Below are 22,851 nucleotides of genomic sequence, written 5' to 3'. Positions count from 1 at the left end.
ACTACAGCGGTGGATACGGATTACGTAAAATATATGAATGCTGCTTGAAAAAAGTGACTCCGGTGTTTTTTCTGGAGACGGTAATATTATGGATATTTAGACAGAATGTGAACAAGGTCACACAGCTAGATGGCGGGTTGAAGAAAACACTGTGCAAATAATGCCTACAAGGTCAACGTATACACTACTACAGCGGTGGATACGGATTACGTAAAATATATTATGGCTGCTTGAAAAAAGTCACTCCGGTGTTTTTTCTGGAGACGGTAATATTATGGATATTTAGACAGAATGTGAACAAGGTCACACAGCTAGATGGCGGGTTGAAGAAAACACTGTGCAAATAATGCCTACAAGGTCAACGTATACACTACTACAGCGGTGGATACGGATTACGTAAAATATATTATGGCTGCTTGAAAAAAGTCACTCCGGTGTTTTTTCTGGAGACGGTAATATTATGGATATTTAGACAGAATGTGAACAAGGTCACACAGCTAGGTGGCGGGTTGAAGAAAACACTGTGCAAATAATGCCTACAAGGTCAACGTATACACTACTACAGCGGTGGATACGGATTACGTAAAATATATTATGGCTGCTTGAAAAAAGTCACTCCGGTGTTTTTTCTGGAGACGGTAATATTATGGATATTTAGACAGAATGTGAACAAGGTCACACAGCTAGATGGCGGGTTGAAGAAAACACTGTGCAAATAATGCCTACAGGGCAAATAATGCCTAAAAGGTCAACTTATACACTACTACAGCGGTAGTAAAATAAAAAAAAGTAAAATAAAAAAAAAATGAATATTAAAAAAAAAAATTAAAGTTGGTGCTGCTGAACTACTAGGAGCAGCAGATTAGCACACCAGTCCCACTCCCCAACACTGCTAGACTAATAGCACTGGGCTCTTATAGTAGTAGTAGTAGTAGTAGTAGTAAAACAACAAAAAAATAAATAAAAGCAGTCCTTACAAGGACTACTGTTATTGCAGCAGTCAGCAGATGAGATCAGAAGCAGGACAGCTGCCCACTGCAGCTACATACAGAGCACTGCAGTAGAAGGTAGATTACTAGCCAGCAAAGCTACCTAAGCTTAAATGTCCCTCAAACCCCTGCAGACTTCTGTCCCTCCAATAACAGAGCAGTATCAAAACGATTACTAGCCAGCAAACTTTCAACTGTCCCTGAAATCACTAACAGGCAGCAGCTCTCTCCCTACACTATCTCTTCAGCACACACAGGCAGAGTGAAAAAACGCTGCAGGGCTTCGGTTTTTATAGGGAAGGGGAGTGGTCCAGGGGAGAGCTTCCTGATTGGCTGCCATGTACCTGCTGGTCTGGGGTGAGAGGGCAAAAAAAAGCGCCAACAATGGCGAACCCAAAATGGCGAACGTCGCGCGACGTTCGCGAACTTCCGGCGAGCGCGAACACCCGATGTTCGCGCGAACAAGTTCGCGACATCTCTAGTCAGGGGCCCCTAGAATATTTTTTAAAAACATTGGTGGCCAGGGGCCTATAAAGTATTAAAATAAAACATTGTTGGCCAGGGGTTTAATTAAAAAAAACAAAACACATTGGTGTTCAGTGGAAATTACCTTCGGCTCCTTTTGTGGCGTTGGCTCTTTTTTAGCGGCTTCGTGGTTTCAGCTTCAGTTGCCTTTGCACTTTAAGGTCTATTTGTGGCTTCAGGACTTCAACTTTGGGTCTTTTCGTGGGTTCGTTCTCAGCTTTGGGTCTTTGAATCTTCTGCGGTTTGCCACTGTCAAGGGAGGCCCGTCTGTGCTGCAATTTTTGAATAAGCCGGGCCCCCCTTGAAAGTGCTAAACCACCAAAGAGCAAAATATCCCTTAAGACGTGGTACAAATGTACCCCCTGTGCCTCCTGATGGTGGCCCTGCTGATCATGATCTGGCTCAAATCGTTGCCAATGAAAATTTGAGACCATCACGCAATTTCCAGGAAAAAAAAATATCCCAACCGGTAAAAACTCCCCCCCACTCCCAAAATCATTTTTGATGATATTTGCCCTGAAGTGCATAAACATGGGAGTAAGTCAGGAGTCTAGACACAACTAATAAACTGCATTTTTATGAGCAAGTTGAGTTTACATTAATGAGAATTACAGAGAAGTGAACTCTACAAGAAATTGCCCATAAGAGTATAATCTGTGCCCCATCAGTTGGTATTGGGAATTGCAATTCAGATGGATAATTGTGGGGATAACAGGACAAAGGATTAAAAAAGTAATTTATAAAAAGAGCCACATTCTTCCCGTAACACATAGCAACCAGTCTGACAGCCCAACCAGTGAGTGCTAGACATGGACTACACTTGGCTGCTGCTGCCTCTCCTTCCTCATGAAATATAATTACAGTATCAAGGGAAATATAGTGCCAACTCTTTGCCTATCTCCCGGCCTCCAGTAGAACAGACACAGGGAGGATGAGCTGAACGATGATGATTTTGAGTCATATGATGTAACATCTCTAGGATACAGTACGTCTGGTGCCCTCCCTCCCACATGCTGATGAGGGTGTAACTAAACTGTCATCTCAATGAAAAGCAATTTTACAAACGCCCCAGAGAAAAACGAAACCAGCCAATTTATTATTCACCAAATGATACTTGTGGGAATAAAACACTTCAGCCAAAGATACCAAGAGCTCAGGAACAACATGGACCTTCTTTTACCTCTATGTCTTCTCCTGGGACTTATTGCAGAGGGTGAGTACCTGCTATCCTCTCATTTACTAGAGTAATCCCTAGGGTAATCCTACTACAGAGCTCATCTAGAGTAATCCTGCCATTTACTTAAACCTAGAGTAATCCTACTAAAGAGTTCACCCTAGAGTAGGGGTCCCAAACCTTTTTTCTTTTTTTACTTGTGAGCCACATAGAATTACAAAAAGAGTAGGGGAGCAACACTACTATGAAAAAAGTTCCCAGGGTTGCCAAATAAGGACTGAGATTGGCTATTGGTAGCCCCTATGTGGATTGGCAGCCAACAGGAGTCTGTTTGGCAGTACACCTGGTTTTTTTGCAACCAAAACTTGCCTCCAAGCCAAGGGGTTGGTGACCAATATGTTACTCACAAACCACTGGTTGGGGATCACTGCCCTAGAATAATCCTACCACTTTATCCTAGAGTAATCCTATTACAGAACTCACCTAGAGTAATCCTACCATTTACTTTATCCTAGAGCAATTCTACTACAGAGCTGACCTAGAGTAATCCTAGCACTGTCTTTATTACTTAGCTCTGTAGTAGGATTACTCGCCCTAGGATAGACAGTTGTAGGATTACTCTAGATGTGCTCTGTAGTATAATTACTCTAGGATAGAGTAATCCTACTACAGAGCTCACCCTACAGTAATTCTACTACTAGCTTTACCCTAGAGTCATGCTAACAGAGAACTCACCCTAGAGTAAATCTACCAATTCTACTACAGAGCTCACATAGAGTAATCCTACCATTGACTTTATTCTAGAGTAATTCTATGGCAGAGCTCACCCTAGAGTAATCCTACCACTGTCTTTATCCTAGAGTAACCCTACAATAATTCTACTACTAGCTTTATCCTAGATAAGTAACAGAGAACTCATCCTAGAGTAAATCTACCAATTCTACTACAGAGCTCACATAGAGTAATCCTACCATTGACTTTATTCTAGAGTAATTCTATGGCAGAGCCCACCCTAGAGTAATCCTACCACTGTCTTTATCCTAGAGTAACCCTACCACAGAGCTCACCCTACAGTAATTCTACTACTGGCTCATCCTAAAACTGATTCTATAGTAATCCTATCAGAGAGCTCATGTTAGAGTCATTCGGCCACTGAATTCATCAATGAAAAATGTATTGTTTTTATAGCTATGGTTTTCCTTACACTTTATTAGCAATGCTCTAGTGGATGGGAAATGATTTCCCTAAATGTGTCATTTTACTGTGGGGTTGTCATATAAAGCAACTAATCTGATTTTTGGTATCATTTTACTGCAGCTTTTACTGCTGGTTGAGTGGGGGTGCCTCTCTGTTTCAATAGAGTCTCTCGTCACCCCATTATCATGCAGAGTTATAGAAGACTTTGCTTCAGAAAGGGGGAGCTCATGTACATAATTGGTCAGGATTTACTCCCAAATACTAATGAACAAACTGACAGTTAATCTCCTGTTATGAACAACTGCAGCAGTGATTCCTAAGTACATTGCAACACAGTCATTTAGGTTGAGAAAAACAGACATGTCCAGACTCTTGGTCTAAACTAAACCTGCTTAACTGCTATTTGATTCATGGGAAGCCTCTCCAAATTGCCATCTCTGAGTCACAAAGGAATTTTACCCCCTGGTACAGTCCCTGGATCAACTTTGTACTGAGAGTTAATTCCAGTAAGTCTGTACTTTCTCTCCTAAACACCATCCGACCCTTCCTTGTACCTATCTAATGTATCAGCCTGTACCCCTGATTCACTTCCCAGCTCTCCCTGTAACACCCCTTTCCCTCCTCTAATCTCATTGGCTCCCTCCTGTCTGCTGGGAGGAGCTACTGGTGAATAAAGCATCCGACCCTTCCTTGTACCTATCTAATGTATCAGCCTGTACCCCTGATTCACTTCCCAGCTCTCCCTGTAACACCCCTTTCCCTCCTCTAATCTCATTGGCTCCCTCCTGTCTGCTGGGAGGAGCTACTGGTGGAATAAAGCATCCGACCCTTCCTTGTACCTATCTAATGTATCAGCCTGTACCCCTTATTCACTTCCCAGCTCTCCCTGTAACACCCCTTTCCCTCCTCTAATCTCATTGGCTCCCTCTTGTCTGCTGGGAGGAGCTACTGGTGAATAAAGCATCCGACCCTTCCTTGTACCTATCTAATGTATCAGCCTGTACCCCTGATTCACTTCCCAGCTCTCCCTGTAACACCCCTTTCTCTCCTCTAATCTCATTGGCTCCCTCCTATTTATATATAGTGATCATATCCCCTCATATATTTATATATAGTGATCATATCCCCCTTATATATTTATATATAGTGATCATATCCCCTTATATATTTATATATAGTGATCATATCCCCCTTATATATTTATATATAGTGATCATATCTCCCCCTTATATATTTATATATAGTGATCATATCCCCTTATATATTTATATATAGTGATCATATCCCCTTATATATTTATATATAGTGATCATATCTCCCTTATATATTTATATATAGTGATCATATCCCCTTATTTATTTATATATAGTGATCATATCCCCCTTATATATTTATATATAGTGATCATATCCCCTTATATATTTATATATAGTGATCATATCCCCCTTATATATTTATATATAGTGATCATATCCCCTTATATATTTATATATAGTGATCATATCCCCTTATTTATTTATATATAGTGATCATATCCCCCTTATATATTTATATATAGTGATCATATCCCCTTATATATTTATATATAGTGATCATATCCCCCTTATATATTTATATATAGTGATCATATCCCCCTTATATATTTATATATAGTGATCATATCCCCTTATATATTTATATATAGTGATCATATCCCCTTATATATTTATATATAGTGATCATATCCCCCTTATATATTTATATATAGTGATCATATCTCCCCTTAACTGTCTCTTCTCCAGTGTAACAATCCCAAATTTCCTTTCCCCATAACCAATCCCTTGCTACAATGCAGTAAATACAGACTTGGTTATATAAAGTTCTTGACACATTTTGCCTTAACCCTTTCATGCCCAGAAGATCCGTGGCTACCAGTTGTGGCTGAATGTGTATCATGGGAAGGGTTAAAGTGACTGTAGTCAGAAAGAGCAGTACCGGTGTTTTCCAGGAGCCAAAAGTTGCACAATATCAAATATCAAATCCGATAATACAACAGATGGTGAAATCACAAGAATTCAGTATTTGCAAGTCAAGTCAGTAGTATATTTCCCCACCTTGTGTTGCCGTGTGGATATTACACAATAAACTGCATCTTGAGCAAATCCTGCTGGGATCTCTATGTTGGAATCCCTGTGAGTCGACAAGTAATTAGCAGCATTGAACCTTCCTTCTCTCTCCTCTATCCATACTCACTTTACTACTCACACTCTTGGCTTCCCTTCTCAGTCATAACTACTCCCTACCTGCATTACTTATTACTTCTCTGTCTGTCTCTCCATAATATCTTTTTCCCTTATAATCTCTTCCTCTGCATCACATTCTCTTCCTCTCTATCCATACTTACTTTAATATAGATATATACTTACTTTAATACTCTGCCTCTCTGTCTCTTCCTCTCTATCCATACTTACTTTAATACTCTGCCTCTCGTTCTCTTTCTCTCTATCCATACTTACTTTAATACTCTGCCTCTCGTTCTCTTTCTCTCTATCCATACTTACTTTAATACTCTGCCTCACGTTCTCTTCCTCTCTATCCATACTTACTTTAATAATCTGCCTCTCGTTCTCTTTCTCTCTATCCATACTTACTTTAATACTCTGCCTCTCTGTCTCTTCCTCTCTATCCATACTTACTTTAATACTCTGCCTCTCTGTCTCTTCCTCTCTATCCATACTTACTTTAATACTCTGCCTCTCTGTCTCTTTCTCTCTATCCATACTTACTTTAATACTCTGCATCTCGTTCTCTTTCTCTCTATCCATACTTACTTTAATACTCTGCCTCACGTTCTCTTTCTCTCTATCCATACTTACTTTAATACTCTGCCTCTCTGTCTCTTCCTCTCTATCCATACTTACTTTAATACTCTGCCTCTCTGTCTCTTCCTCTCTATCCATACTTACTTTAATACTCTGCCTCTCTGTCTCTTTCTCTCTATCCATACTTACTTTAATACTCTGCCTCTCGTTCTCTTTCTCTCTATCCATACTTACTTTAATACTCTGCCTCTCTGTCTCTTCCTCTCTATCCATACTAACTTTAATAATCTGCCTCTCTGTCTCTTTCTCTCTATCCATACTTACTTTAATACTCTGCCTCTCGTTCTCTTCCTCTCTATCCATACTTACTTTAATAATCTGCCTCTCGTTCTCTTCCTCTCTATCCATACTTACTTTAATAATCTGCCTCTCTGTCTCTTCCTCTCTATCCATACTTACTTTAATACTCTGCATCTCGTTCTCTTTCTCTCTATCAATACTTACTTTAATACTCTGCCTCTCGTTCTCTTTCTCTCTATCCATACTTACTTTAATACTCTGCCTCTCTGTCTCTTCCTCTCTATCCATACTTATTTTAATACTCTGCCTCTCTGTCTCTTTCTCTCTATCCATACTTACTTTAATACTCTGCATCTCGTTCTCTTTCTCTCTATCCATACTTACTTTAATACTCTGCCTCACGTTCTCTTTCTCTCTATCCATACTTACTTTAATACTCTGCCTCTCTGTCTCTTCCTCTCTATCCATACTTACTTTAATACTCTGCCTCTCTGTCTCTTCCTCTCTATCCATACTTACTTTAATACTCTACCTCTCTGTCTCTTCCTCTCTTTCCATACTTACTTTAATACTCTGCCTCTGGTTCTCTTCCTCTCTATCAATACTTACTTTAATACTCTGCCTCTCGTTCTCTTTCTCTCTATCCATACTTACTTTAATACTCTGCCTCTCTGTCTCTTCCTCTCTATCCATACTTACTTTAATACTCTGCATCTCGTTCTCTTTCTCTCTATCCTTACTTACTTTAATACTCTGCCTCTGGTTCTCTTCCTCTCTATCAATACTTACTTTAATACTCTGCCTCTCGTTCTCTCTATCCATACTTACTTTAATACTCTGCCTCTCTGTCTCTTCCTCTCTATCCATACTTACTTTAATACTCTGCATCTCGTTCTCTTTCTCTCTATCCATACTTACTTTAATACTCTGCCTCTGGTTCTCTTCCTCTCTATCAATACTTACTTTAATACTCTGCCTCTCGTTCTCTTTCTCTCTATCCATACTTACTTTAATACTCTGCCTCTCTGTCTCTTCCTCTCTATCCATACTTATTTTAATACTCTGCATCTCGTTCTCTTTCTCTCTATCCATACTTACTTTAATACTCTGCCTCTCGTTCTCTTTCTCTCTATCCATACTTACTTTAATACTCTGCCTCTCTGTCTCTTCCTCTCTATCCATACTTACTTTAATACTCTGCAACTCTTTCTCTTTTAATACTCTGATACTCAGAACTTTCTCTCTATTTCCACTGTACACATGGCTTAGTTGAAGGCAATTGGCATTTGCCCCAGGCTTATGATGGCACAGTGGTGAGGTTACTGAAAAGATCCTTGGGGTTCCTGCTTATTGTTCTATGTATTATAGTTTCACAGCAAACTTGTCCTTAAAGGGTAGTGCTGCAATTGTTGAGAGGGATATTATCCATTGTGCAACAAGAGAAACCAAACTGATAATATGGCATATCTATATTTGTGCCTTATCACCTGGCTCACATGGGCACTAGAATTTGGGCACCTCTGTTGTAAGGAACTATAACACTAATGGTGGGTCCTTAAGGTTTACTTATTGCTACTTCTAAATCTGGTTTGTCCGATGGTTTTGTTTCCTAATCCAACCAAGACTCAAACGAGTTTAAGAAAATGTTACCCTAAGACCGAAGTAGGTTTGGACTTTGGTTTTTGTCAAGAATATATATGTGTCAATGTTTTTTGGCCATTTTGCCCCCTAGTAGATCAAAATATTTGCTGTGGTTTCTATAAAGTCCTTTTTCCTTCCATATCTGGCAAATTTAAAGCATCTCGAGATGGTTCACATTAAATTGTATCATTTCCAGTAGGGGTTACAGAACATGCACATGTTACAGGCAGAATTAAGCTCTTGGAGCCATAGAGCGTCGGGTGGGCTGCTTATAACAGAATTTAAAATATCTTTCTCCCTATTATTAACATATTATGCACAATATATTAAGCTCCCTCCATTGTAGCCAACAATGCATGGGAAGGGCCCAAGGGATGACACTAATGAGGACTTACCTTCCAGGGAATGGCTTGCAGTGTTTGCAGTGTTTAGACAACAGCGGAAGAGACTGTGATGGGAATGCAGTGACTTGTCTTTCCGATTCTCAGGTTTGTACTGCGACTCTGGTCCAGGATGAGATCGGTGAGTACCTTACATTCTAATTCATGTCAGTTGCTGAAATAACAACCCCTCTCCTTATGGCAAAGGCTTGTGAAACACCCGATATCCCACCACATTGGTATGAAAGGAAATTGGTTATGATGAATGTTTTTGCCCAAATATGCATTATTTTCCCAGAGGACAGGTGGTCTTTGTATTTCTATCAGGGGCACAGGGCAGGAAGGGTATCAAGTACATTGGTGAAGTGATGCTACATGTCCCATAAGCCTTATACAAACACTGAGGAATCTCCACGGAACACAAGGTTTATCTGTTTGAGAAAGTCATGGAAGCAGCAGGACATTGGGATTTTATAAAAAGTTGGGTCATTTTCTGAAGGATTGTTCTGCTTCTTTACTAGAGGGAAAATACAAGGGGAGATATCAGGGATAATTGCTTAAAAATTACTTTATATTATACTTCATCTCAAAGTAATGTGTGGCTGCAGGGGGCCCAAGAGTGTTGGGGAACCAGTGATGTCCTAATTAATGAGTAGTTTCAATAGATCTTGGTAGTATAGACCAACGTACCAATATTTTGGGACCCTAAACTGAATTTGCCGCGGGGCCCAGTAACAACTAGTTATGCCAGGACGACACTGGCATTTCCCCCAGTTTGTGCCCTTGGGTTGTAGAATATATATATTTTATTGTGTAGGTCAACTTAGAACCCACAGTTCTTTTCGCCGCTCCATCATCTCAGTTCTGTGATAGGTCAGGCCAAACATTTGTGGAATGCTTTCTCCTGTGTTGTCACTCAGATTGGCCATTACTGTGAGTTAGAGCATGGGGTCACACAGTTTTCAGCACACAATAATCTGGGAATGTACAACTGCTCCAGTTAATAAATCCATTTCTTCAATATGTGTTCAAAGGTGCCCAACTGATTCTTGGCTCTACACACTTTATTCCCAACACAACTGGAAACCTAACAAAAGTACTAAACCTTTACACTCCTCGGTGGAGCTCTGGCCAGGTCTGCTAAATAGCCCTACCAAACCTCATCTAGGGCAACTGTATATAGAATGTTGACTAGCCATAGCCAGCCCTCATTCACATAGCACTACTTGCCAAACTTAAACAGTGGGTCTCATCTGTTCCCAGGATCTTCCCTGCTCCATGTCAATAATTCAAGAGAACTAATGGCCACCTCTAGCTACCATCTAATGGGTTCTATGGGAGTCACAGGGCAGGTGCTGATCAGATATAAAGACTGGTTTCTGTGCTTTAAAACCCAATGGGCCAGTCTTAGACAGTAGGGTACTCCATGTAAATTAAAATTAAATGGGCCAGCCTTAGTCAATCGGGTACTCCATGAAAATTGGAATTGCAGGAGTGAAACTTTGCACTAGATATTGATTCTTTTGTATGAAGTCTCTACCACAAAACTGGTTTATTTTACACATTAACTGGAGAATACTGCTCTTCCACCTCTCCCACGTCACCTTCTCTCGTCTTTGCCAGTATCCCCCCTCTGCTCTTATTGACCCCCCAGCAGTGCAGTTCCCTATGGTAGAGCTGGTGCTGTTTGTACCCAGGTTCTATATGAAGCCCTGTGTGAGGGCAGCTCATATATTCCCCTCTGTTCCATCCCTACAAATTCACAAGTTTATTTAGAAATGCTGACCCTGTTGCTCTGTCTGTGCTTTATTTCAACCTCACTTTCATTTCTCCTATTTTTCGTGATGTGCAGATACATCGAAACCAGAGAACGTGGCTTTTCTACAGGCAAACATAAACAGTAAGTCATTCCATGACAGGATCCGAGTCAAGGATAGACACCCTTTAAGCCTCCACCTCAATTTGTTTTACTTATCCTTTAAATGTGACCACTGAACCTTTAGAGAGGAATAAGTTATAAACGTATTAATCAAAATAGAATACAAGGGGCAGAACAAAGAAGAGATTCAGTGGAAATTTGACTTATTACACTCACCTTTGGAGATTCACAAGGTGACTTCTTCATGAAGACTCACAACAGTTTCCGCCATTTGTAGAACAGAATTAGGCCACATCAACAAGGCACACAACATTGTCTGACCTGCCAGAAATTATATATATATATATATATAGATTTTTTACATAGAAATACCTGATTCCTTAGATTAAATGGAAATCTTGCTACTCCGATGAACCAGTTCCCTCCCCACTTAGGCTCACAGTGTAATGTAACCCCTCCCTCACCTTGTCCCATTGTGAAGTGATTCTGGGACTCTACTTTCCATAGAGAGTGGTGCACAGATTCTCTTGAAAGCAGAGGGACTTCCAGAACTCCCAGAATCCATCACTTCATAATGGAACAAGGTGAGGGAGGGGTTACATTACACTGTGAGCCTAAGTGGGGAGAGATTCCATGGAGCATTCAGGCAGAACATCATGGTTTCATTTTGATTTCTGGAATGAGGTATTTGTCTAACAGAAAAAATGTTTATATAAGACAGGTCAGTTCTTATTCTACATACTCCCCAATTAACTCAGCTCAAGTAGAAAAAACAAGTGGAGAATTTTCCCTTTAAGAAAAGTGAGTACTTTAATTTTTGCTACAGAACTGAATTTTATCAGCACTTTAGCCTTATATTCATTAGCCAATCACAGCTGCACTCCCACTCAGTGGAAGATAAATTACAGCTCCCTATCAGATTCATCAAACTGCCGGCTGATTGACTGACTGCCCACAAGATGTAGATTGGTTGGAATTCAGTGGTGCTGAGTATCACGGCTGTCCCTAAAGCAGCCTTGGGTAGTGGGGTATGTCTATTGTGACATGATCTGCACTCAAAAAACAAGGGCCACCATGGAATATTGGGGTACTGATGGCTGTTCATAATTACATTAAGGAATGTTGCTGATCTCCTCATTTTATTGCAGGAAACCAGTCCAAGTATTTGTTTCTAAGAGACTGCGGAGACCCCAGGGACTGCCAGGATCCAGTCATATTGCTGAGGACCCCCTACAACAGGATGGTGACGACACAGAGTTGCTGCACCTCCGACCTGTGTAAAGCAGAAGTGCCCAAGTGTAAGTTCTCTTCCCTGGGAAATGAATTTGTTTAACTCAGATAAAGGGATAATGTGTCTGGGTAACCGTCCAGTGTAAATGCTGCTCCTCCAAAATAACCAACCGTTCAGCCTAAGAGATACAGCCCCAGGCTAATAGGGACCCCAGCAGCAAACGAGCAGAACTATTAATTGTCAATAGCCCTTATTATTAACCTTTACTCACGGAAACATAGTAACATAGTAAGTTAGGTTGACAAAAACACATGTTCATGAAGTTAAACATATTAAGTCTATTATATAACCTGCCTAACTGCTAGTTGATCCCGAAGAAGGCAAAAAACCTCATTTAAAAAAAGGGGGGAAAAAAAATTCCTTCCTGACTCCAAAATGGCAATGGGACCAGTCCCTGGATCAACTTGTACTATGAGCTATCTCCCATATCCCTGTATTCCCTCACTTGCTGAACACCATCCAACCCCTTCTTATACCTATCTAATGTATCAGCCTGTACCCCTGATTCACTTCCCAGCTCTCCCTGTAACACCCCTTTCCCTCCTCTAATCTCATTGGCTCCCTCCTGTCTGCTGGGAGGAGCTACTGGTGAATAAAGCATCCGACCCTTCCTTATACCTATCTAATGTATCAGCCTGTACCACTGATTCACTTCCCAGCTCTCCCTGTAACACCCCTTTCCCTCCTCTAATCTCATTGGCTCCCTCCTGTCTGCTGGGAGGCAGCTACTGGTGATAAAGCATCCGACCCTTCCTTGTACCTATCTAATGTATCAGCCTGTACCCCTGATTCACTTCCCAGCTCTCCCTGTAACACCCCTTTCCCTCCTCTAATCTCATTGGCTCCCTCCTGTCTGCTGGGAGGAGCTACTGGTGAATAAAGCATCCGACCCTTCCTTGTACCTATCTAATGTATCAGCCTGTACCCCTGATTCACTTCCCAGCTCTCCCTGTAACACCCCTTTCCCTCCTCTAATCTCATTGGCTCCCTCCTGTCTGCTGGGAGGAGCTACTGGTGAATAAAAGCATCTGACCCTTCCTTATACCTATCTAATGTATCAGCCTGTACCACTGATTCACTTCCCAGCTCTCCCTGTAACACCCCTTTCCCTCCTCTAATCTCATTGGCTCCCTCCTGTCTGCTGGGAGGTGCTACTGGTGAATAAAGCATCCGACCCTTCCTTGTACCTATCTAATGTATCAGCCTGTACCCCTGATTCACTTCCCAGCTCTCCCTGTAACATCCCTTTCCCTCCTCTAATCTCATTGGCTCCCTCCTGTCTGCTGGGAGGAGCTACTGGTGAATAAAGCATCCGACCCTTCCTTGTACCTATCTAATATATCAGCCTGTACCCCTGATTCACTTCCCAGCTCTCCCTGTAACACCCCTTTCCCTTCTCTAATCTCATTGGCTCCCTCCTGTCTGCTGGGAGGAGCTACTGGTGAATAAAGCATCCGACCCTTCCTTATACCTATCTAATGTATCAGCCTGTACCCCTGATTCACTTCCCAGCTCTCCCTGTAACACCCCTTTCCCTCCTCTAATCTCATTGGCTCCCTCCTGTCTGCTGGGAGGAGCTACTGGTGAATAAAGCATCCGACCCTTCCTTGTACCTATCTAATGTATCAGCCTGTACCCCTGATTCACTTCCCAGCTCTCCCTGTAACACCCCTTTCCCTCCTCTAATCTCATTGGCTCCCTCCTGTCTGCTGGGAGGAGCTACTGGTGAATAAAGCATCCGACCCTTCCTTATACCTATCTAATGTATCAGCCTGTACCCCTGATTCACTTCCCAGCTCTCCCTGTAACACCCCTTTCCCTCCTCTAATCTCATTGGCTCCCTCCTGTCTGCTGGGAGGAGCTACTGGTGAATAAAGCATCCGACCCTTCCTTGTAGCTATCTAATGTATCAGCCTGTACCCCTGATTCACTTCCCAGCTCTCCCTGTAACACCCCTTTCCCTCCTCTAATCTCATTGGCTCCCTCCTGTCTGCTGGGAGGAGCTACTGGTGAATAAAGCATCCGACCCTTCCTTGTACCTATCTAATGTATCAGCCTGTACCACTGATTCACTTCCAGCTCTCCCTGTAACACCCCTTTCCCTCCTCTAATCTCATTGGCTCCCTCCTGTCTGCTGGGAGGAGCTACTGGTGAATAAAGCATCCGACCCTTCCTTGTAGCTATCTAATGTATCAGCCTGTACCACTGATTCACTTCCCAGCTCTCCCTGTAACACCCCTTTCCCTCCTCTAATCTCATTGGCTCCCTCCTGTCTGCTGGGAGGAGCTACTGGTGAATAAAGCATCCGACCCTTCCTTGTACCTATCTAATGTATCAGCCTGTACCACTGATTCACTTCCAGCTCTCCCTGTAACACCCCTTTCCCTCCTCTAATCTCATTGGCTCCCTCCTGTCTGCTGGGAGGAGCTACTGGTGAATAAAGCATCCGACCCTTCCTTGTAGCTATCTAATGTATCAGCCTGTACCACTGATTCACTTCCCAGCTCTCCCTGTAACACCCCTTTCCCTCCTCTAATCTCATTGGCTCCCTCCTGTCTGCTGGGAGGAGCTACTGGTGAATAAAGCATCCGACCCTTCCTTGTACCTATCTAATGTATCAGCCTGTACCACTGATTCACTTCCCAGCTCTCCCTGTAACACCCCTTTCCCTCCTGTAATCTCATTGGCTCCCTCCTGTCTGCTGGGAGGAGCTACTGGTGAATAAAGCATCCGACCCTTCCTTGTACCTATCTAATGTATCAGCCTGTACCACTGATTCACTTCCAGCTCTCCCTGTAACACCCCTTTCCCTCCTCTAATCTCATTGGCTCCCTCCTGTCTGCTGGGAGGAGCTACTGGTGAATAAAGCATCCGACCCTTCCTTGTAGCTATCTAATGTATCAGCCTGTACCACTGATTCACTTCCCAGCTCTCCCTGTAACACCCCTTTCCCTCCTCTAATCTCATTGGCTCCCTCCTGTCTGCTGGGAGGAGCTACTGGTGAATAAAGCATCCGACCCTTCCTTGTACCTATCTAATGTATCAGCCTGTACCACTGATTCACTTCCAGCTCTCCCTGTAACACCCCTTTCCCTCCTCTAATCTCATTGGCTCCCTCCTGTCTGCTGGGAGGAGCTACTGGTGAATAAAGCATCCGACCCTTCCTTGTAGCTATCTAATGTATCAGCCTGTACCACTGATTCACTTCCCAGCTCTCCCTGTAACACCCCTTTCCCTCCTCTAATCTCATTGGCTCCCTCCTGTCTGCTGGGAGGAGCTACTGGTGAATAAAGCATCCGACCCTTCCTTGTAGCTATCTAATGTATCAGCCTGTACCACTGATTCACTTCCCAGCTCTCCCTGTAACACCCCTTTCCCTCCTCTAATCTCATTGGCTCCCTCCTGTCTGCTGGGAGGAGCTACTGGTGAATAAAGCATCCGACCCTTCCTTGTACCTATCTAATGTATCAGCCTGTACCACTGATTCACTTCCCAGCTCTCCCTGTAACACCCCTTTCCCTCCTCTAATCTCATTGGCTCCCTCCTGTCTGCTGGGAGGAGCTACTGGTGAATAAAGCATCCGACCCTTCCTTGTACCTATCTAATGTATCAGCCTGTACCACTGATTCACTTCCCAGCTCTCCCTGTTACACCCCTTTCCCTCCTCTAATCTCATTGGCTCCCTCCTGTCTGCTGGGAGAAGCTACTGGTGAATAAAGCATCCGACCCTTCCTTGTACCTATCTAATGTATCAGCCTGTACCACTGATTCACTTCCCAGCTCTCCCTGTAACACCCCTTTCCCTCCTCTAATCTCATTGGCTCCCTCCTGTCTGCTGGGAGGAGCTACTGGTGAATAAAGCATCCGACCCTTCCTTGTACCTATCTAATGTATCAGCCTGTACCCCTGATTCACTTCCCAGCTCTCCCTGTTACACCCCTTTCCCTCCTCTAATCTCATTGGCTCCCTCCTGTCTGCTGGGAGAAGCTACTGGTGAATAAAGCATCCGACCCTTCCTTGTACCTATCTAATGTATCAGCCTGTACCACTGATTCACTTCCCAGCTCTCCCTGTAACACCCCTTTCACTCCTCATTTCCTATCTTTGCCTCCCAGATTGCTGTATTACAACATTATATACGTTATAGTGTTTATATTTGTTACAAGGAGTGAGAGATGATTTGTAAACTCTAGCAGACAATCCAGTCAAGGTTCACACAAGGGAGGAGAAATTCAGTTTTCCATTTGTGTTAAACAAATGGCAACAAGTAAAATAAAAAACTATAAATGCCCCAAATAAATTCCCACACAAAATCCCCAAATCAGCATCACATTCCTCCAGCCTTGATGTCACTTGGCCGCAATGACAATGTAAGTCCTATGGGTCACACTGTGTATTATTTCTTACTAAATGACACTATTCTGTTACTTGGCATCCAATCAATGTCAATTAATGACTATTTTTCTCTTTATAAACTGAGATATAGAGTCATACTCCCATGACTATAGGGAATATAGTGCCTCCCAAAGCTTCACAATGGGAACTTCCCTTGGGACTGTAATTAATATTCCAGCTGGTGTTCCGTTTGTGTTACAGGGGAGAGTAGTGCAAAGCATCAATAGGAGGGCTCAGACCCCTAGAGACCTATTGTAGGGTCCATAAAAGCTCCATAAAGGCTCTTGGAGTCCCACATCGATCTGGGCTGTTCCTCAGGGAACGTGGCTGGATGGGAACCAAGATCCAATCCACATGTTTGTGTTGCAATTGGGCATTCTTCTGCATTGTTCTGTTTCATCACATCCTTTAATTATATGCAAATTGCTATATGATTCATTATGGGCTATGGTATTACTACAATCAAGTTTAATACAAATAGGACCTGGGATTAAATGTGATGTGTGACAAAGGCAGAATAATGGCACAATATCCAATCCAATGGCAATTTACTGAACCTTTTACATTCCTTCAATGTCATAATCACAAGACGTCAGCAGATACCGACTCATCATTTATTAAAGAGACAGTAACACAAAAACATTCCATTGATTTATGTTATCTGTGTAAGGCTACAGTAAAAGGAGCTACCTGGGGCTCCCAAATCCATTCACTTTACAGATAAAGCAATTATCATGTAGGACGAGGTTGTTAAAGGGGATGTTCACCTTTAAATTAACTGTTAGTATGATGTAGAGAGGCATATTCTGAGACAATTTGCAATAGGTTTTCGTTTTTTATTATTTGTAGTTTGAGTTGAAAAGCTGGAAAGAGGCAAATCATTAAAAAAAAAAAACTATAAAAAATAAATAATGAAGACCAATTGAAAAGTTGCTTACAATTGACCATTCTATAACATACGAAGGGGCCAATTCATTAACTTCGAGTGAAGGATTCGAAGTAAAAAAAAAAAGTGTTTTTTGGGCTACTTCGACCATCGAATGGGCTACTTCGACTACAACTTTGTCTTCGAATCAAAGGATTCGAACTAAAAATCATTCGACTATTCGATAGTCGAAGTACTGTCTCTTTAAGAAAAAACTTCGACCCCCTAGTTCGCCACCTAAAAGCTACCGAAGTCAATGTTAGCCTATGGGGAAAGTCCCCATAGGCTTGGCTAACTTTTTTTGGTCGAAGGATAATCCTTCGATCGTTGGATTAAAATCCTTCGAATCGTTTGATTAGAAGGATTTAATAATTCGATCGAACGATTATTCCTTTGATCGCTCGATTGCAGTTTTTGCGCAAAATCCTTCGACTTCGATATTCGAAGGATTTTCATTCCCAGTCGAATATCGAGGGTTAATTAACCCTCGATATTCGACCCTTGATGCATCTGCCCCTTAAAGTTAACTTAAAACCAGGAACGGATTATTTAGAAAAACCCACAAGGGAGTTCAACAAAGTAACGTAGTGTCCTCATGATACAGCATTGTACCTCCATAGATTAACTCACTTCCGATATCGATCATTTGTTTCAATTGCAACAATCTAATACTAATCATTCCGATTTAAATTGTAGGATTAAATAATAAATCAGATGAAGTTCTGGCCATTAATTGTCAGACAGCAATTGTACCAAAGTTATGTCCTGGAGTAAGTCCCCCGTGGATATTCTCAGGCAATACAGGTATGGGACCTGTTATCCAGAATGCTCGGAACGTGGGGTTTTCCGGATAAGGGATCTTTCCTTAATTTGGATCTTTAAGTCTACTAAACAATCAATAAAACATTAATTAAACCCAATAGGATTGTTTTGCTTCCAATAAGGATTAATTATATCTTAGTTGGGATCAAGAACAAAATACTGTTTCATTACTACAAGGAAAAAGGAAATTATCCGAATGATTTGATTATAATGGAGTCCAGGTCTGGACTGGGAGTCAAAATTGGCCCTGGCATTCCAAGTACAGAGAGGCATCCCCCACCAGCCCACTAAATAGTGACTTTCTATGGCACCTTACAGCAGCCCCTCTTGCATTTGCCAGAACCCACAGATTGACAGTCCGGGCCTGATGGAGTCTATGGGAGATGGCCTTTCTGTAATTCTGAGCTTTCTGGATAATGGGTTTCCAGATAACCGATACTATACCTGTACAAGCAAAGATAATATCATTATCCTAAATTATTTCACCTGTCCCCATTGACTAAGCGACAGATAGTGGAACGATTATTTGAAGCCTACAAACTTCTAAACTTTGTTTTGTACGATTATATCTGTGTGTCTATGACCAGCTGAACTCTCCTTGGTGGAGCCAAAACTGTCCAGCTAAATAGCCCTTATCTTTGCTGGGGATCCACCTACTGATCAGGAAGTTTCAGGCAAAAAGAACCCTGAGCACAGTATAGGGCTCCAGCATATATATTTTAACACTGCCACCCTGTGGCTAAACTAAGGTACTGTAAAGATTATACTTTGACCTATAGAATGTTCTGTTTTGCTCTGCACTTTATTTACAGCACATTAATCAGTTAAAAGCATAATTAGAATGCATTTCCAGCGATTTACTGCCAATACTGTGTATATTGCCCCCATAACCTACACTGCAGCACATAATAATCATGGCAACGCAATACAATGTCTAACCCAGTCTATCTCCCCTCAGTGCTCCTCGAAGGCCCGCTCAATGGTCTGACATGTCCCGGCTGCCTGACCATCTATTCTTCCAGTTGTGAGACCCAGGTACCCGTGTTCTGCCGGGACAATGAGAACAATTGCTTCACTTTCTCCAGTCAGCCTCAGAATTATTCAAATGATGGTGAGTTTTTGGTCTTACCAGCCTGGGAATAACCTGCACTTACCCTGCAAAAGCAACAAGATACTCCTTATTGTGATTGGGCAAAACCAATTGGGATGAAAGGGCCCATATTGTGGCAATTTCTGGAAAACCCTTAGCTGAGCTGTCTTTAGGGGGGCAATAATGGCAACTGTCTAAAGCCCCACACAAAAAAGGTCCCAAAGAACATGTAGCAGAAATGGGGAAGACTAGATGATGCCACCTAAAGCCACACTGGAGACTTTAATACTTTATTTAAGTGTTACCCAAATTGTTTCCTTCGAATACAGCCCCCTGGTTAAAACGAAGGTTGATTAAACCCATGACGCCTCTGAGGGGCCCAAAAGCTATAACTACACAAGAACCACTAATGAAAGTGCCATGTCATCTGTGGGGTATTTTTGTCACACTAAACTGGGCATGTTCACCAACTGCCATCTCTAGAGCCAGCAACACTCATAATGACCAATTTGGCCTCTTGGTTTTGAGCCCATCCAAGCTAAATAGGTGCCACTACAATGATCATTGTGACATTTTGCACAAAGCCTTGATGTACAATAGCCAGTCCAAGGTGAAGTCCATACAGCACAGAGAGAACAGAGCAGGCCCGGACTGGCAATCTGTGGGTTCTGGCAAATGCCAGAGGGGCTGCTGTACGGCTCAATAGAAAGTTACCATATAGTGGACTGGTAGGAGGCTGTTTGGGCCTCTGGGTACTTGGAATGACAGGGCCTATTTTGACTCCCAGTCCAGGCCTGGAACAGAGGCAGAAAGATTCTTCTTTTTTGGCCAAACAGAGGACCTCTTAATTAGCTGTACATAAAGGGGTCCTTCCCAAAAGCTTGAGTGGTTTTCCTTCCACTAATAAAATGTCCAGGGAGCTGTTTAGTAAGGGGCACACACGCTTCTTAGACTGCCTGGCTGCAACCACCACCATGGAACCCACTCAGCCCGAGCCCAGAGACCAGCATTACTGAACCCTGACTCCATAACTGATGGATCCATATAACAACCATCTTTTATCTGGTTCCTTCTAGTGCTCCTTGCAATGAGCGGCTGTGCATCTCAATCAGCTTGTGATATGGAAATTCTGAATGGCCAGAAAATCCAGTGTTGGAGCGGAGGGTGTGGCTGGAACCTCCCCCTCACACCCAGACTCCTCCTCCTGCTAATGGTTCTAGTACATGGACTTCATAGCATCTCCTACTCATAGACATCATAAGTGTTCTCTATACAGTAACTTTATAAATGTAATTGTTATTGAACATCTGGATCTGAATACCGGAACGATGTAGTAAAAACCAGCTGGAATAATAGGGAGTCCTGTTATATTGAGTCAGAACCAGAGAACAGACAGAAACAAATGCTGCTTTTAAAGGATAAGCAAACCTTTATAAAAACTGAATGAAAAATTGCTTAGGACTTTGCCATTTGCTTTAATTATTTATTTTTTCAGTTTCAGAGCTATACGTTTTTATTAACTGCCAGTATAATGCGTTTTGTACCAACCACGCCACCTGCTGGTCAATTCCTATAACTGTACAGTCAGAGAGATCTCTCTTTAGAAGGAAAACAGAGCAATGTTCTGATGTTGCACTGAGCAGGAAGGGGAAAAAGGGAATCTGAAGTTTTTAATCTCATTTCTGTGAAGAGCAACATTAGAACACTTCTCTGTTTTCCTTCTGAAGGTAGATCGATCTGACTGTACAGTTACAGAAACTGACCAGCAGGTGGAGTGGTTGGTACAAAAGGTTTACTTATCCTTTAATTACACCAATGAAAAGGTTTAATTCATTATAAACATTGGCTTTCATTATGCAAAGAAAAAGTCTTAAGACGGACTTTCCCTTGTTATCTGGAAGTGAGCACTTTAGATATGACTGCAATTATAGCAGGGGGTTGTTACTCCAAATGTTTTTATACCTATTTGCACTAAGTGGGGACCAAATGTAGGATTACAAAGGTCCAATACCCACGGCTATAAATACTGACCTCATATTGCACTTTGTCCCTGATATCCCCCCCCCCTGTGTATTTGGATTTTCTCTATTTCTGCCTTGTGCCTACAATTCCCCAGATTTATATGTATATTCTGACTCTCTAATATCTTCTATAATTATGGGACTTATTATATCAGAGTACAATTGTGGTGAATGTGAAATAAATAAATACCCACATCCGAGTGTCTTTCTTAATAACAAGAGACAAATGTTTTTACACAAAGCCAAACTAATAAAGTTTAGTATATTTAATAATTTAATACCACAAGTCTTCAAGATCAGAGCACTGTGCCTTCTCCCTCAGACTTTCCATATTGAGGCATTTAGTAACATGAATTTAAAACCAGTGGGTCTAAAGAGTGGGTTTAGCTCCAGCTTTAAAGAATTGCTGCAATAATAGGAGTTGCATATATAACAGTAGCATTGCTCCTAACTATTGGCCTCTTCTTCTTACTCATCACCAGGGCTCAGGCCATTCCCTCGATCTTTTCTACTTAATAATAATGCATATTCCGGTTAATCCAGGCTGACGTACTTCTTTATATTAAATGATGTATTAAAATTTATTACTAAATCACTAACTTATTAATTAGTGCTGTACAGAGATTATACATCATTCCCATTGGCTCCTCTCCAATTCCCTATCACATTCCCATCAGTCCTTGTACCCAGTGAGCTTACAATCTAATGCCCAAATCACATTCCCATCAGTCCCTGCCCCATTGAGCTTACAATCTAAGGTCCCTATCACATTCTCATCAGATCTATAGTATAGGGGTTATTTCAGAATTTATTCTGAACAGATAATAATCCTACCGCCTATAAAGTTTTTCTTCACTGTCTCTTCCCACCTTTGTTACAATTTCTTCAGTTCTTTCAGACAGGCTTTGCCTCTTACAGCAGAAATACACAACTGTTTTTCAGTTTGCAGATACACACTATTTTCCCTTTGTATTCTCATTTCATGGAGCTCCCTTTCACCCAGTCCTCACCAGCAGACACTGGCACTCCCCTACAGGTACTATGTTCCAGGCCAACATTCCTTCATTTAACCAGTAACCTTCTGTGTGACACTGTATCAAATGCTTTAGCAAAGTCCAAGTAAATCATATCCACTGCCATCCCAGAATCAAGATCCCTGCTCACCTTCTCATAAAAAGAAATTGTTAGTCTGGCAACATCTATTACGCATAAAAAGATGGTGACACAAACTCATAGTATTATTATTTGCTATGAAGTCCTGTATCTTATCCTTTATTAACCCTACCACCAGACTAACTGGCTTATAGTTTTGAGGCAAAGAACGGGATCCCTTTATTAATAGAGGCACCACATTAGTAATTTGCCAGTCTCTCTGCACTAAGCCAGATCTCAATGAATCCTGAAAAATTAAGTAAATAGGT

At 41.9% G+C, this 22,851-nt stretch overlaps 1 protein-coding gene across 1 annotated transcript; it reads left to right on the top strand.

The window, feature by feature from the left end:
- The first annotated feature begins 2,504 nt into the window (after positions 1-2,504).
- Positions 2,505-21,625, top strand: LOC108719483 (phospholipase A2 inhibitor subunit gamma B). Its single transcript, XM_018268341.2, has 6 exons — positions 2,505-2,727; positions 9,030-9,149; positions 10,860-10,907; positions 12,035-12,184; positions 19,278-19,430; positions 20,486-21,625. Exons 1-6 carry the CDS (start codon positions 2,559-2,561, stop codon positions 20,659-20,661), a joined length of 816 nt encoding a protein of 271 aa, XP_018123830.2. The 5' UTR covers positions 2,505-2,558; the 3' UTR covers positions 20,662-21,625.
- Positions 21,626-22,851: the final 1,226 nt, after the last annotated feature.

The sequence above is a fragment of the Xenopus laevis genome, chromosome 6L, assembly GCF_017654675.1.
Source record: "Xenopus laevis strain J_2021 chromosome 6L, Xenopus_laevis_v10.1, whole genome shotgun sequence".
NCBI lineage: Eukaryota > Metazoa > Chordata > Amphibia > Anura > Pipidae > Xenopus > Xenopus laevis.
Note: the sequence above shows the minus strand (reverse complement) of the source record. Positions and strands in the feature narration are given on the sequence as shown.